The 12500-nt window shown below is 41.3% G+C and overlaps 1 protein-coding gene across 1 annotated transcript in view; it reads left to right on the forward strand.

Annotated features, from left to right (window-relative positions):
• Positions 1-12500, forward strand: part of grip2b (glutamate receptor interacting protein 2b) — a 208207-nt gene that overhangs the window by 194333 nt on the left and 1374 nt on the right. Inside the window, exons 17-23 of the mRNA XM_078283617.1 lie at positions 1816-1960; positions 6018-6157; positions 7354-7548; positions 8366-8522; positions 10244-10358; positions 10931-11144; positions 11678-11922. Of these exons, the coding sequence (XP_078139743.1) occupies positions 1816-1960; positions 6018-6157; positions 7354-7548; positions 8366-8522; positions 10244-10358; positions 10931-11144; positions 11678-11922 (1211 nt within the window). The remainder of the gene's footprint in view (positions 1-1815; positions 1961-6017; positions 6158-7353; positions 7549-8365; positions 8523-10243; positions 10359-10930; positions 11145-11677; positions 11923-12500) is intronic.

Consider the following 12500-nt stretch of genomic DNA (forward strand, 5'->3'; position numbering starts at 1 on the left):
AACCATTTATTCACAAGGGGGCAGTAAATCCTCACCTCTGGAGCCAGCGATCCTGCGCGGGGAATTAAAAAATGGCTGCTGTAGAGGAATGTCTGCTGTTACTCGTTATCATCCGCCACTAAAAGAAAGCTGAAAAGGGGATCGTACCTGTGTCTTTTAAATAGATCAAGAATCCAAGAAGGGGAATATGATTCTCTCGCTTTGCCCCCATGGAACTTAGACTGCCTAAGACTGGAACTTAGGCATTTTCAGTATTTTCAGAGGTCAGCATCACAATTTGACACTTTCTCTTCAGATTGTGCCACCGCTGTTTTTACTACCTATTCGATTGTAGTTTTTAATTTAGCAGTATTTGCATTTAAGGCCTCTACCTGAAACGCGTGACATTGCAGCATGCCTTAGCGTCGTGTTGCTAAATTTGGACTATACATGCTGCTGCCATGGTTAGGGGTTCAATTCCCACCGGGGCCATTCATGCTACAGATGTATGAACTCAAGGTACTGTACTGGGAAAAAAACATTCACATCGGCCTCCTAGTGGTCATAACGAGTAGGACATGTGGGAGACAGTTTTTGTCGGATCTGATATCTTCCACTTGGCGTCACGAATTGCGGACGTGTGTCAACATAGACAGCAACACCGATGTCAGCCAAGGTAATAAAATGAAAATGATCAATTAAATTCACACTAATAGTATTAACTGTAGTTATGAGAAGCGAGCGATATCTGCTGCAGATCCAATTGAGCTTGTTCCAAAAAATAAAACACATGAAAGGTTCCAGCAGGTTCCAGCGGTGATTCTTCCAGTTCTTCTGATAAGACACGAACGCAGCAAAAGCCACCAGCAAATGGCATGTTGTCATGTTAGCTAGATGTGGGAAATGATGCAGTCAGTATGGCAAAAAGGACACACATGCATCAGACACACACACACACACACACACACACACACACACACATACAAACTGATACGCATTGCAGATGTCAAGATTTGAGGTGTGATTCAGAACATGGTGGCTGGGAGGTGTTCACTTGACATGGGAAATATTAATATCATTACATCAAAAATCATAAGGCAACACACACACACACACTCACACACACACGCGCACATACAACTCACACATCCACACACACGCACAAACACTTACAAACACACAGGGAAGAATTGTATAATCATGCTAGATGATGAATCGGATGGTGCAATCACATGCACATCACCCAGGCACACACACACACACACACACACACACACACACACACACACACAGGGAGTGAGATGTGCAGCGATTGTGTGTTCATGCTACATGATGACTCAACGGTCTTCTCCTTGGTTACCATGGAAACTGTCTCCTCCTCATTGGCCTTTTCTCCAGACGAGTTTAACTCATGACCTACTTCCTAGAATAAAGCGTGTGTGTGTGTGTGTGTGTGTGTTTTGAAGATGAACAAGAAGACCTAAGGCAGAAGAGCTGAAAGAATAATTTGGATTTGTGTGTGTGTGTGTGTGTGTGTGTGTGTGTGTGTGTGTGTGTTGTTGAAGAATCAGTTCTCCCAATTTTATTGTCTCCACACTCAAAATGACCAGTGGAAAACAGCAGCTTGCTCTGTGTGTGTGTGTGTGTGTGTGTGTGTGTGTGTGTGTGTGTGTGTGTGTGTGTTTCTATGTATATTTCAAATGAACAGGAGACGTCAGGCAGTATCGTCTACACAGTGGAGCTGAAACGTTAGAGTAATCTGTGTGTGTGTGTGTGTGTGTGTGTGTGTGTGTGTGCGTGTGTGTGTGTGTGTGTGTGTGTGTGTGTGTGTATCAGATGAGCAGGAGACATCAGGCAGCATCATCTACACGGTGGAGCTGAAGCGGTACGGAGGCCCGCTGGGTATCACCATCTCAGGCACCGAGGAGCCTTTTGACCCCATCACTATATCTGGTCTGACCAAGAGAGGGCTGGCCGAGAGGTACACACACACACACACACACACACACACACACACAGTCCTTATCTGGGAAATCTCGGTTGCCAGTTGGAGCGGTTAACCCTCAGGCGGACACAGGTATCGATTTTCTCTGGATTGGCCAATTTTGAGATATTATAATGTTTTGCTTCTGCAGCTGCTGTAGTTTCATGAACTACACAAAACAAAGGTAAAAAAAAAAATATTCAAAAATATATACTTTTACAGTAATTTTCTCAAAATGACATTTTTTTAAATTATTCATTATGCAAAACACGACAAAATTTGACATAATGCTTCTTGACAAATATAGCTGGTAATTTGCAAATGCTTTTTTTGATAGTCATTTATTTTTTCTGGGGGATTTTACATAAAACAAATAAAAAAAAATAATTGATTTTCCATATGGATAGCATTTTGAAAAACATTCGTAAAAATACACAAAACAAATAAAATAAAATAAAAATAGTTTAGTTATCCTTCAGAATGAAACAGGGAAATGCATTCTGACTTCATCCAGTAAGAAAAAAATGTGTTCCAACTGATACACAACATTGCACATTTTTTATGAAACATTTTCTAATTTCAGTGTGTTAATAACAAAATAAAGTCGTAATGCAAAAGTTTGCGTCATGGTATTCAACATATTAAATTTTATTCTGATTGGATGACTGGGTTTTGTTTCTTCCCACTCACCTGTGGTGCCTCGCTTTATGTTAGACACAGCGGCTCCGATATACACACACACACACACACACACACACACACGGTGAGAACAGTGTCTCCTTTGGCGGTCAGAATCACAGTTATCTCCTTTGGCGGTAAAGGTCGTGACCCCTCCCCCTATTGGCTGTCAGGGGCCGTGACCTTTCATCTTATTGGTTCTCAGGGTCGAGTCTGACAGCAGCTGAGAATGTGACTGATGGATTTAGAACAAAGAGCGGCTCGCTGCCAGAATAAACAGCGGCTTGAGAGATTTCTAAACTGATTTGATTAAATTGCTCACCCTAAAGAGGGTAGAACAGACAATCCTTAGATTTATTCTAATAGTTTTCACTTTACATAAATACACAGTATATAATTCCTCCACTGTCCGACCAAATGAGACTAAAAACATTCATGTTCTTATTAAACAGCAGCTGCACCTTTTCCCAAACATAAGGCAAATGCGACAATGAATTTTATCAATGCATTTTCGATTCATTTTCAATATAAAGATAATCAGAAGCACATTTCTTTAGTTTTTATGTCAAGTTTTTCAGTGGATCTAAAAAACTTCTAAAAAACAGTTTAATATTCTTTGATACATTTTGTATATGTTTGTTGTGATTCAAGTTGCAAATGACACATCTATCGATAGTGCCACAATAATGTAGGCTACCATATATCTGTTAGTCCTATTCTTTAAAAATATATATATATCCATAATTGAATAACTCAACATGTGAAGTTCAGTAAAGTTGTGGGTTAAACAATACAGAAAGTTTTTCTTATGCATATACTATTCTGGCAGAATTTAGCATGATGACCAACTTAATTATTTCCTGGATTTGGTTACCGTAGTCCCTAAATGTATGTAGAAATGCAGGAAATGGGATTCAAATAGCAAATTTTTTTCTGGGGTAGCACCCTCAGACTCCCCGTTTTATTGTGTCCCCCCCCACTTATCAAACCAAAGTTACGCCCTTGTGACTGGCTCACCTATTATTCCACCAAAACAAACTCAGGGAGGTGACAGCAGTCAGCGGCACAGTTAGCTCTGCTGCTGAAAGCCCTGGTGTTGCCCTACACTCACACACACACACTCACACACACACACACACACACAAGCTCTGACCCTATTTCTTGGAGTTTGTGATGTAATTGTCCTATTTCCCGTTTTCATCTGTTTGCTGAAAGCGCTCTACTGCTCTACATAAATAAATTGACTCAGCTTGACAGGAATACAGGAATACAGGTGATGTTGAGAACAAGAACATCATTACATCGTGTGTGTAGCTGAGGGGAAAAGGTTTGCACCGACCTAGTTTTGTTTTATTGGTGTTTACTGGTTAACACCTCATAAGCACACATGCACTCACATATTATACACACACACACACCAACCTATAGACACTGACTGACCCCTCCACGCACACACATGCACACACACCATATGATGTTCTTGTGCTAGCATGATTTTTTCTCGTTTTACATATTTTCTCTTGTTTTACATCATGCATATGCATTTGTACTAGTGTGTGTGTGGGCGAGGACACAGCATATGAGTGTGTGTGTGTGTGTGTGCCAGATAAGATTACAAGATAACTTGACATTTCTAACAAAGTAGGGCATGTGATAAAGGGCCGTTGCGTACATTTTACAGCAGCTTTTATACAGTAGCCAGTGTTATTGAGATAAAATACAGTGAGTCACCTTGTCCTGAAGGTCAAGTCAACACTGCTGAGTCTTAACACACTGAGGGAATCAGAGCTACAGTATGAAGGTTCCCCCTGTTTTTAAAATAATACTGAATTAAATGAGATAAAGTTGAGATCAAGTCAAGTCAAGTTCATTTATTTCTATAGTCGTTCATCACAACATGTCTCAAAGAATGAAACTACCTAGATCTAACTTACATTATATTACATTATGTCAGTCAGCAGATGCTTTTGTCCAAAGCGACTTACAATAAGTGCATTTTGTCAACAATGGTCAAACCGACCGTGTATCTCAGTCTTCAACAGCTCAGCCTTCAACAGGAATAAATAACATTTGTAGGATCAGAGAGTTTTTTTTTTGTTTTATTAAGATCAACAGTCAATCACAGAACAAAATTATAATACAGTATGCAACAAAATAAAACACAAGGGAGCAAAACAAAACACAAGACACAACATGGTGTGTTGGAGAGGCATGAGAAGTCTACCTGACCCACATAGCCTAACCTAAATGGAACCAACCTCAGACCCACAGCGCATACAAGGAAAAGCTCCCAAGAAAACCTTATTAGGGAAAAATGGGAGAAACCTTAGGTGGGCCGAGCCAAAGAGAGTCCCTGACTGGGACGGCTGAGATGAGACAAAGCAGTAACATGGACAGTAACAATGAGGTAAGAACAGATGACAGAGAGAAACATGATCCGGTGGAGAGATGGGACAACGGCCAGCCGGGACAGCAGCCAGGTAGAAACAATAAGAGAGGATAAAGGAGAGCGGGCATTTACCTGTATAAACACAGTATTATTTAGTTGTACACACACAGTATTACAATATATCTATAATAATAATATTTATATAGCACTTTTTGAAACACAGCTACAAACTGTGAAAGAAAGTCCAAAGACAATAACTACTAAAAGAGAAAAAGTAAAATAAGATGGAACAATAAAAGGCGAAAACAGAATAAAACCAACATAAAAGATGCAAAAACAACATTAAAAAAAACAGAAAAATAAGGCAAAACAATATAAAAGCAACAACAACAAAAAAAGGAGTAAGCAAAGATCTTAAACAGACTTAAAAACAGGAGAATAAAATGGTGACATAAAATCAGAATTAAAAGCTTAAAAGCACTACTGGTTAATTAGAAAATATCATGTCAGTTTAAAAGTGCTACTGTATGTGTAGCATTTTAGTAGTTTACACATCAATATATCATTGTCACATCAATTGTGATTTCTTGATATAATTACCATAAACAGATTGGTTTCCTCTATCTCACACCAGTAGTATTGTTAGTTCTAGTGTTTCTCCACATTAAGACTACATTTCCCATCAGCCCCGTTGCTTCCTGCCCCTTCCTGCTTTAGCTCCGTTTGCTCTGGAAGAACAGAACCTCTTCCTGTTTTGTGCCGTAAAGCGATCCAGCAGATTTCATACCGGCGGCACACAATGTAAAACACTGTAAAACATCATAACCGTTCATAATCATATGGTCATTAAACCTTACTGTTGATCTAGCTTAGTATTCCTTGTCTTAGCATATCATTAAGGGTACGTCATTAACTTTGTGTGTGTCTTCTTACCTATGCGTGTGTGTGTATGTGTGTGTATGTGTGTGTGTTTTCATGTGTGTCCAGGACAGGGGCTATTCATGTCGGGGATCGTATCCTGGCGATCAACAGCGTCAGTCTTAAAGGAAAGCCGCTGAGTGAAGCCATCCACCTGCTGCAGATGGCTGGAGAGACGGTCACCCTCAAGATAAAGAAACAGTTAGACAGTAAGCATGAAAACTGTTTACAGAGGCTTCACATTTGCGTCACGAATCTCCGAGCAACGACGTCTGGCACCATCATGGAGGTCCACTGGAGAATTGGCTGTCAAATAAACATTTGCCCTAACAAAAGCCATAAAATAACACAGTTATGCAAAGTACAGGCACGCTTGTGAATCATGGAAAACAGTTTCTGTAGCTGCTAAGATGTATCGAGAGCTAGGCAACTGAGGCTAGTGTTGAACCCAAAAGTCTGGACTTGCGGACTTACAGATTTTGTGGTGCATTCCCAAGTCCAGGAGCGGTTTGGGCTGTCCCTCACCAAAATTCATCAAGTCTGTAAGGGCTCTCATGCAGACTTCTGGAGGCTGTATCCAGAGACTTCCAGAGAGTCCACTACCCTGCAGACTTTAGTGAGGTTTCCCACAGTTCATTGCACTACGGACGATGATAGAAGACATCAGATGACATATAGGCTCGTCCCGTTAGCACCTTTTATGCAGTCTCGCAGCCTTGCGCCCTTACGAACTCACGTACTTCAGTTCAGTTGAGTACATCAGACTACGTAAAACCATAGTCTGCGAGACTGTAGTACACATATTTGTATTCAGCCACAGACGCAGCTAAATAACGTCAGCTATCTCTACTACTATGACAGGGCTCCGTCAGTTCTGACTACTACTTGTTTGCTAACCTTATCTGCTAGTAACTAGACTCAATTTTACTTTTTTTGGAAACAGCAAACATCACCTACTGTGTTTTCAGTTCACACAATAGCAGTATTGGTTCACACTCTCTCAATAGCCTCAGTTGCATCTGTTTCTGGGTGAAACTATGTAGTGTTCCTTCCAGTACTGGGAGTTGAAAATAACCGACAAAGAAGAGTCTTGAGAGTGGAGCGGGCCAGATGGCAGCCAGACGCCTCGCACAAAAAGAGTGGTACCTGAAGAAGACAACCTTTTGCATTTATGAGACAGTTGAAAAGACAGAGAGACAGGAAAAATTGGATAAGAAAGAGGGGGATGAAAGGTCCCATGCAGGCCAGATTCAGATCCAGGACGTCGCAGTTACATGGTACGCACCTTAGCCAACTGAGCCACCAGGACGCCCCAAACCAGACAACCTGGTCCGAAAACAGCCTTATTGTCTCAAGATTGCTTCTCTTGTTTGATGATTATTTCGTTGAACCTCTTCTCTCCTAGATGCAGAGGAGAGGAAGACGGCGGAGGCAGAGGACACGACGGAGAACGACCTCAGCGACCCGGAAGAGGACGACTTGACGGACAGCCAGCAGACCAATAAGCTGTCGGAGCTTTACTCCACGACCATCCCCAGCGTCGACTCGGCCATGGAGTCATGGGACGGCTCAGGGCTGGACGCCGGCTACGGCAGCCAGGGTAAGCCTCGGATTAGCACACACAGACGGTCAAAGGTGCGATGCAAGGTGCACTGCAAAACATATCCATATTAACAAGTCACTGGGTTTAGCATGGGCTGTTAAAATGTTGTTTTTGACATTCTTGACATTACCTTTGAGTAATCTGCCTTCAATACACTGCATATACATTTTGAAAAGTTAAAAGTGCTGCTTGAATTCACTCAGTGTTTCAAGAATACTGATGAATCTATCCTCAAAACCATAATATTGTTGCAAGGAAAGGTCTCAAGATGATTCATAACTTCAGTAGTAACCCATACTGTACTTTTACTTTCTCCATTTTGTAAGAACATATGTTATTTATTTTTTTAAATGGTGGCTATGTCATTTTAGAAAGAAACTTTTCTTTTGAGTTATTCTGCAACTGAGTCCACTGAGTCCGATCCACTGTACATTTGGTGTAAATTTGCACATTTCTACATTTTAGAGGAAAATAATTACCTGAAGTTTCATCGCTTCTAAAATGTAGAGGATCCAGTCTGTAAAAGTGTTATTTTATCAACCAAAGACTTAAAATGAGATATCCACCATTTAAAAAAAATTGGGACCTACTCTTACAAAATGATAGCTGGTACATAATTCATGCAAATTCTTGTAATTTTTAGATAGTAGGTATAATAAGTCTGTAATTTGACCAAAATAATATCACTCAAAGATCGGATGCTCTCTCTGAAACATTGAATGATGCACCACGGGATTTCTTTTCCAAAATGAATACATCTATAACGCATTTTTAAAATAAACACTTGAGGCAGTTTCCCCCACTCCTGCTGCAGGAACCTACAGCCACCAGGCGGCGGGGATCGCCCTCCACCCCCACGAGTGGCGCAGCGCCAAGCAGCAGCGCAGCACCACGCCCCCGCCTGGACGCCGGAAGAACTACCCCTTCAGCGACGGGGGCTTCAGCGAGGACGACTGGGACAAACCGCCGGGGTGAGGAACTGGACTCAGGCTGCGTTTTCACTTAAAGGTTCAAACTCACTGGACACTAGTCATCTGATGCTGCGAATCAGACGCTAGCAGCAGATCTGAAACGTCAGCAGCACTGGCATCTATATTTCACCACCGCCACAGATAATGTTACCAGATCATATTTTCTATTCCATGGGTAATGTTACTAGATCATATTTTCTATGTCATGAGCAATGTTACTAGATCATATTTCTATTCCAGTCTGCTTCTAATCTTTGGAGACTAGGTGATAGACCAACTAGACTAGACAGTGTTCATCTTTTGTCCGTACATTTGGGCAATTCTATGTTACTAACCAAATTATCAGTTTAGACTGAAGTTGTTGCATTATCTTGTAAGTATTTCTGCCTCAAAATAGATCTATGGTCACCGTGGGACAATTCCAAGTCAAAAATTGAAGCAGACACAAATTTAGGTGTTTAACAAGCTTTTAGTGCATGCTGGGTCATTGTTAATATTTGGTGAATTTGAATATGCGTGCATCTGAGCACTTTCCACTGCACAAAATTAGTGGCTGCAGTTCATCTCAAATGCAGATGGACAGATGGACATTTCTGCGTAGCAACTACCACGTATGAACAGTAATCTTACAGTAATCGCACAAGCTGAATCTGAACATGTTGTCCTGGCTGGACATGCAGAGAACAAGGGGGTGTAGGCCTAAAAAGTCCAGTGAAGACTAGATGCCAGCAGTAATCTTAATTATACACTTTTGTTTATCAATGTATTTTTCAAACTATTGTGTTTATTTTCTACCTGCAAATATTTTAGCAGTTTTAAGTCAAAAATAATAAGTTGCATTTGATTCCCTGGTTGCTTGTGTAAGTATCAAAACCAAGAGTTTTGTTGCGAAGTGGAAATTTTCTGATTGGTGGTTGACTCAGAAATGGCGACAGCTGAAAGGCGATTTGGTGAGACTGACTGTGTATCTGGAGTATCTCTCTCTGTGTGTGTGTGTGTGTGTGTGTGTGTGTGTGTGTGTGTGTGTGATGAGTCAAGAGGTTAAGCCGTTTGAGGATAGCAACATTCAGTTATATAATACTGAACTGGGAGGGTGAGAGAGAAAGAGAGGAGGAGGCGAGAGAGAGAAAGAGAGAATGAAACAGTGAGAGACGGCATAGTGAAAGTGAATTAATTTTGTAACTTGAAGGCGTTCAGCGTCAAAAGATTACTCATGTTGGATTTAATCACGAACTAATACTCTGGTCCAGTATTGATCTTGCACTAGCTTCGCATCTTCCTTATTGATTATGCCATGTCATTGCTAATGCATGTAAATAAATCAGGCATTTCTGACTTGTTGTAGAGACCCCAAATACCATTACAAATCTGTTTATTTTACAAAGTCTTAGTTTGTCAGATAACTATTTTATTGTCAAAAAAGTCCCATGGTTTAGAGAAAATACACATAGTTTAGATAACACACCCAGCTGGGAGCAGCCAAGAGGCAGCTCTGCTGTTTCATAAAGCTACAGTGCAAAACATGTTTATCTTCACAAGTGATATTATTATCTTTTGAGGCTTAAAACGTTATTTTAAACTGCCAATGGGTTGAGATCATTTCAGTTGTTTCCAATGCAGGTTTGTTTGTTTCATTTCATTCATTTGTGTGCGTGTGTGTGTGTTGGTGTGTGTGTGTGTGTGTGTGTGTGTGTGTGTGTGTGTGTGTGTGTGTGTACCAGGTTTGGTAACCAGCAGCCAGACGGCGTTCTGCTGGATCCAGACGACAGTTTCTGGTGTCAGGCTCTCGAGGATCTGGAGACCTGCGGCCAATCAGAACTACTCAGAGAGATAGAGGTCAGTTAGCATGTTAGCATTCACCATTGGCTTACACTGCATCCGTAGCATTAGCATCACTCATCAAAAAGGGTAAATTAGTATATTAATCTAAACTAGTGACTTACAATGACCTGTTTGCATTTGCATCACTCGTTGAAACAAGTAAATTAGCACATTAACCTCAACCATTGATATATACTGGCTCATTAGCATTAGCATTACTCATCAAACTAGGTACGTTTGTATGCTAACCTCAACCATTGACTTACACTGGCTTTTTAGCGTTGGTATCACTTGTTGAAACAAGTAAATTAGCACTTTGGCTGAATCATTGACTTACATTAACCCCTAACTCATTAGCATTATCATCAAGGTCAGGTGAATTAGCATGAATTGTTGTAACACCTATCCTCTATTTACAATGGTTAGCATTAGCTTAAGTCGGAGAATGTGAATTATAGCAGCATGTTCGCCATGTTTGCCCATCACCCAGAGATTGAGGTGAAATAAAGATATATGTGTGTGTGCGTGTGCGTGTGCGTGTGCGTGTGCGTGTGCGTGTGTGTGTGCGTGTGTGTGTGTGTGTGCAGGCGTCCATTATGACAGGTACAGCCATCAGTCTGGGTGTAGACGGAGTCAGCAAGCCTCCTGCTGAGCCCATACTGAGCCACGGCAGGATGAGCCCGCTACGGAGGAACTCTCTCCTGCACCAGGGGAACCTCCTCCACCAGGGGACCCACCTCCACCAGGGGGCCCACCTGCACGAGGAGGCCCACCTCCATCAGGAGGCCCAACTCCACCAAGGTAATTCAGTGGTAGATTTTACAGAACCAGGGCTGGTGGTTACTTGACCCGCCAGATAATGTTATAATTGATAATTGATTGATTGTTATAATTGATCAAAATGTAAACTGTCCCTCTAAATGAGTTAAAAATGTAAACTTGTTAATAAATGTATATCTGTGTAAATAATGTATTATATTATCAGGAAAAAAAAATCTATATCAGGCTGAAAATGTTACATCATCCGGCATTCTGTTACATTAAAAGTTTTTACAGTAATACATTTTTGACCCTTTTAGAGTGTCATTTTATTACATTTTGACAAAATATGCCATTATGTCATCAGTCTGTCATCAGGTGCTACTACCCCTCCTCAAGTCAAATGTGTGAAACAGGAAGATGTGATGCTGAGGAGTCTGAAACCTTCTTTAATCCTCCAGTTTACTTTGTGGAACTAAACTTTACAGAAGATGCAGCCAGTGTTTTCTACTGCCTGCTTAATGAAATACTGTCGCATATCTCATTTTGAAACCAAACTCTTCCATTCCACCCAGAGGCCCACCTGCACCAGGAGGCCCACCTGCACCACGAGGCCCACCTGCTCGAGGACGCCCACCTGCACCAGGACGCCCACATGCACCCGGGGGCCCACCTGCGCCAGGAGACCCGGTCCCCTCTCCTGCACCAGGAGCCCAAGCCCAAGGCGTCGCTGCGGGTGTCGGAGCGGACGTGGGAGTCCCGCCGGATCAAAGAGGAGATGCAGGAGATTCTGTCGCCGACGCCGCTGGAGCTGCACAAGGTGAGCTGGGACATCTGTCCGCAGCTTCTGCTGTAGTGTAGGGTGAGGATGAGGGTTTAGGATTAGAATTAGGTTAGGATAAAGGTTAAATTTAGTTTAGGGTTAGGGCTTTTTGTTAAGGGTTAAGATTAGATTTAGGATTAGGTTTGGGCTAGGGAGGAAAACTTAAAACATACCTCTTTAGCCTAGCTGTCCTGTCATTTTTACTTTACTCTTTGCTTTAATCTTATATACATTGTTTATTTTCTTATTTTTATTTGGAATGTTTCTATTTTTAATGTTCCCATCCTACTCTTACATACATGGTCTATTTTTATTTTTATGATCTCTCTTTTCTGGTTGTTTTATTCCATTGCATTTTTTTATCTGTGTTGTGAAGCACTTTGAGCTGCATTCGCTAGCATGAAATGTGCTATACAAATAAAGTCTGATTGATTGATTGATTGATTGATTGGTTGATTGATTGATTGATTGATTGATTGATAGGCATGTAGTTGAGAGGGTTAAGGTTTGCTTTAAGGGGTAAGGAATGAAGGTAGTCAGTGAAGGTCCTCACAAGTATAATTAAACAAGTGTGT

The sequence above is a fragment of the Centroberyx gerrardi genome, chromosome 5 (assembly GCF_048128805.1).
Source record: "Centroberyx gerrardi isolate f3 chromosome 5, fCenGer3.hap1.cur.20231027, whole genome shotgun sequence".
Classification (NCBI taxonomy): domain Eukaryota; kingdom Metazoa; phylum Chordata; class Actinopteri; order Beryciformes; family Berycidae; genus Centroberyx; species Centroberyx gerrardi.